The 1,241-nt window shown below is 37.8% G+C and overlaps 1 protein-coding gene across 1 annotated transcript; it reads left to right on the top strand.

Moving 5' to 3' along the window:
* The first annotated feature begins 206 nt into the window (after nucleotides 1–206).
* Nucleotides 207–1,186, top strand: LOC110289011 (olfactory receptor 18-like). The gene has a single exon (XM_021155221.1). It carries the CDS (start codon nucleotides 257–259, stop codon nucleotides 1,184–1,186), a length of 930 nt encoding a protein of 309 aa, XP_021010880.1. The 5' UTR covers nucleotides 207–256.
* The last annotated feature ends 55 nt before the right edge of the window (nucleotides 1,187–1,241 follow it).

The raw sequence follows: 1,241 nt of genomic DNA, 5'->3' as shown, positions 1-1,241 counted from the left end.
TATTCAAATCATGAATTACCCTTCTTCAATGTTTCAAGTATCTACCAAACAGAAAACAAAGCTCTTAGAGACAGAACCTTTTCCTGATTAAATAGGTAATTTCTAAACATGAACAGTTCTCATGTATGAATGGTGTCTTATGAATTGCTGGTTTACAAACATATAGGCATGTAGACACTTACATCTATACTGCGTGGTTCTCTACAATGGTCTGTTTTGTTTTGTTTTGTTTTGTTTTCAAAAGATGTCCTAGCTTATGGAACCATATAATTTAACGGGAACCTTGGAATTCATTCTCCTTGGACTCTCAGAGGACCCTGAACTGCAGCTCATCTTATTTGCATTATTTCTGCTCATATACCTGCTCACTATGCTTGGAAATGTTCTCATCATCTTGGCCATCAGCTTTGATTCCCACCTCCACAGCCCAATGTACTTCTTTCTCTACAACCTTTCATTGTCTGACATGGGCTTCAGCAGCACCACCATCCCCAAAATGCTTATAAACTTGCATGCCCATAACAGATCCATAACTTATGCTGAATGCTTAACTCAAGTATCTTTCTTTATTCTTTTTGGGTGTATGGACAGCTTTCTACTGGCAGTGATGGCATATGACCGATGGGTGGCCATTTGTCACCCTCTACACTACCAAGTCATTCTGAATCCTTGTCTGTGTAGATATTTGATTGTAATATCATTTTGTATCAGTCTCATTGATGCACAGGTGCACTGCTTTATGGTGTCACAACAAACATTTTGTACTAACATAGAAATACCTCATTTCTTCTGTGATGTTCCAGAACTTGTAAAACTTGCTTGTTCTAACACTACTATCAATGACATAGTCATGTTTCTTTCAAGCATCATTGTTGGTTTCCTCCCTGCCTCAGGAATATTTTACTCCTACTATAAAATTACTTCTTCTATTTTTAGAGTTCCATCACTGTTAGGGAAATATAAAGCCTTCTCTACCTGTGGATCTCACATGTCAGTTGTTTGCCTATTTTATGGAACAGGAATAGGTGTGTACCTTAGTTCCGCAGTTTCTAGTTCTTCCAAGGAAAGTATGGTGGCTTCGGTAATGTATACAATGGTGGTTCCCATGATGAACCCCTTCATTTACAGCCTGAGGAACAGGGACATCAAGAAAGCCCTCTGGAAAATTGTCTGTCAGATAACATAATTTAACTACCTGCATTATCCCTTAATATATTGATTTTTTTAACTGAGTCACATAA

The sequence above is a fragment of the Mus caroli genome, unplaced genomic scaffold (genome assembly GCF_900094665.2).
Source record: "Mus caroli unplaced genomic scaffold, CAROLI_EIJ_v1.1 scaffold_22451_1, whole genome shotgun sequence".
NCBI lineage: Eukaryota > Metazoa > Chordata > Mammalia > Rodentia > Muridae > Mus > Mus caroli.
Note: the sequence above shows the minus strand (reverse complement) of the source record. Positions and strands in the feature narration are given on the sequence as shown.

Excerpts from the sequence above, each read along its gene's own strand:
- LOC110289011 (XM_021155221.1), top strand. The coding sequence starts at position 257 with ATGGAACCATATAATTTAACGGGAACCTTGGAATTCATTCTCCTTGGA.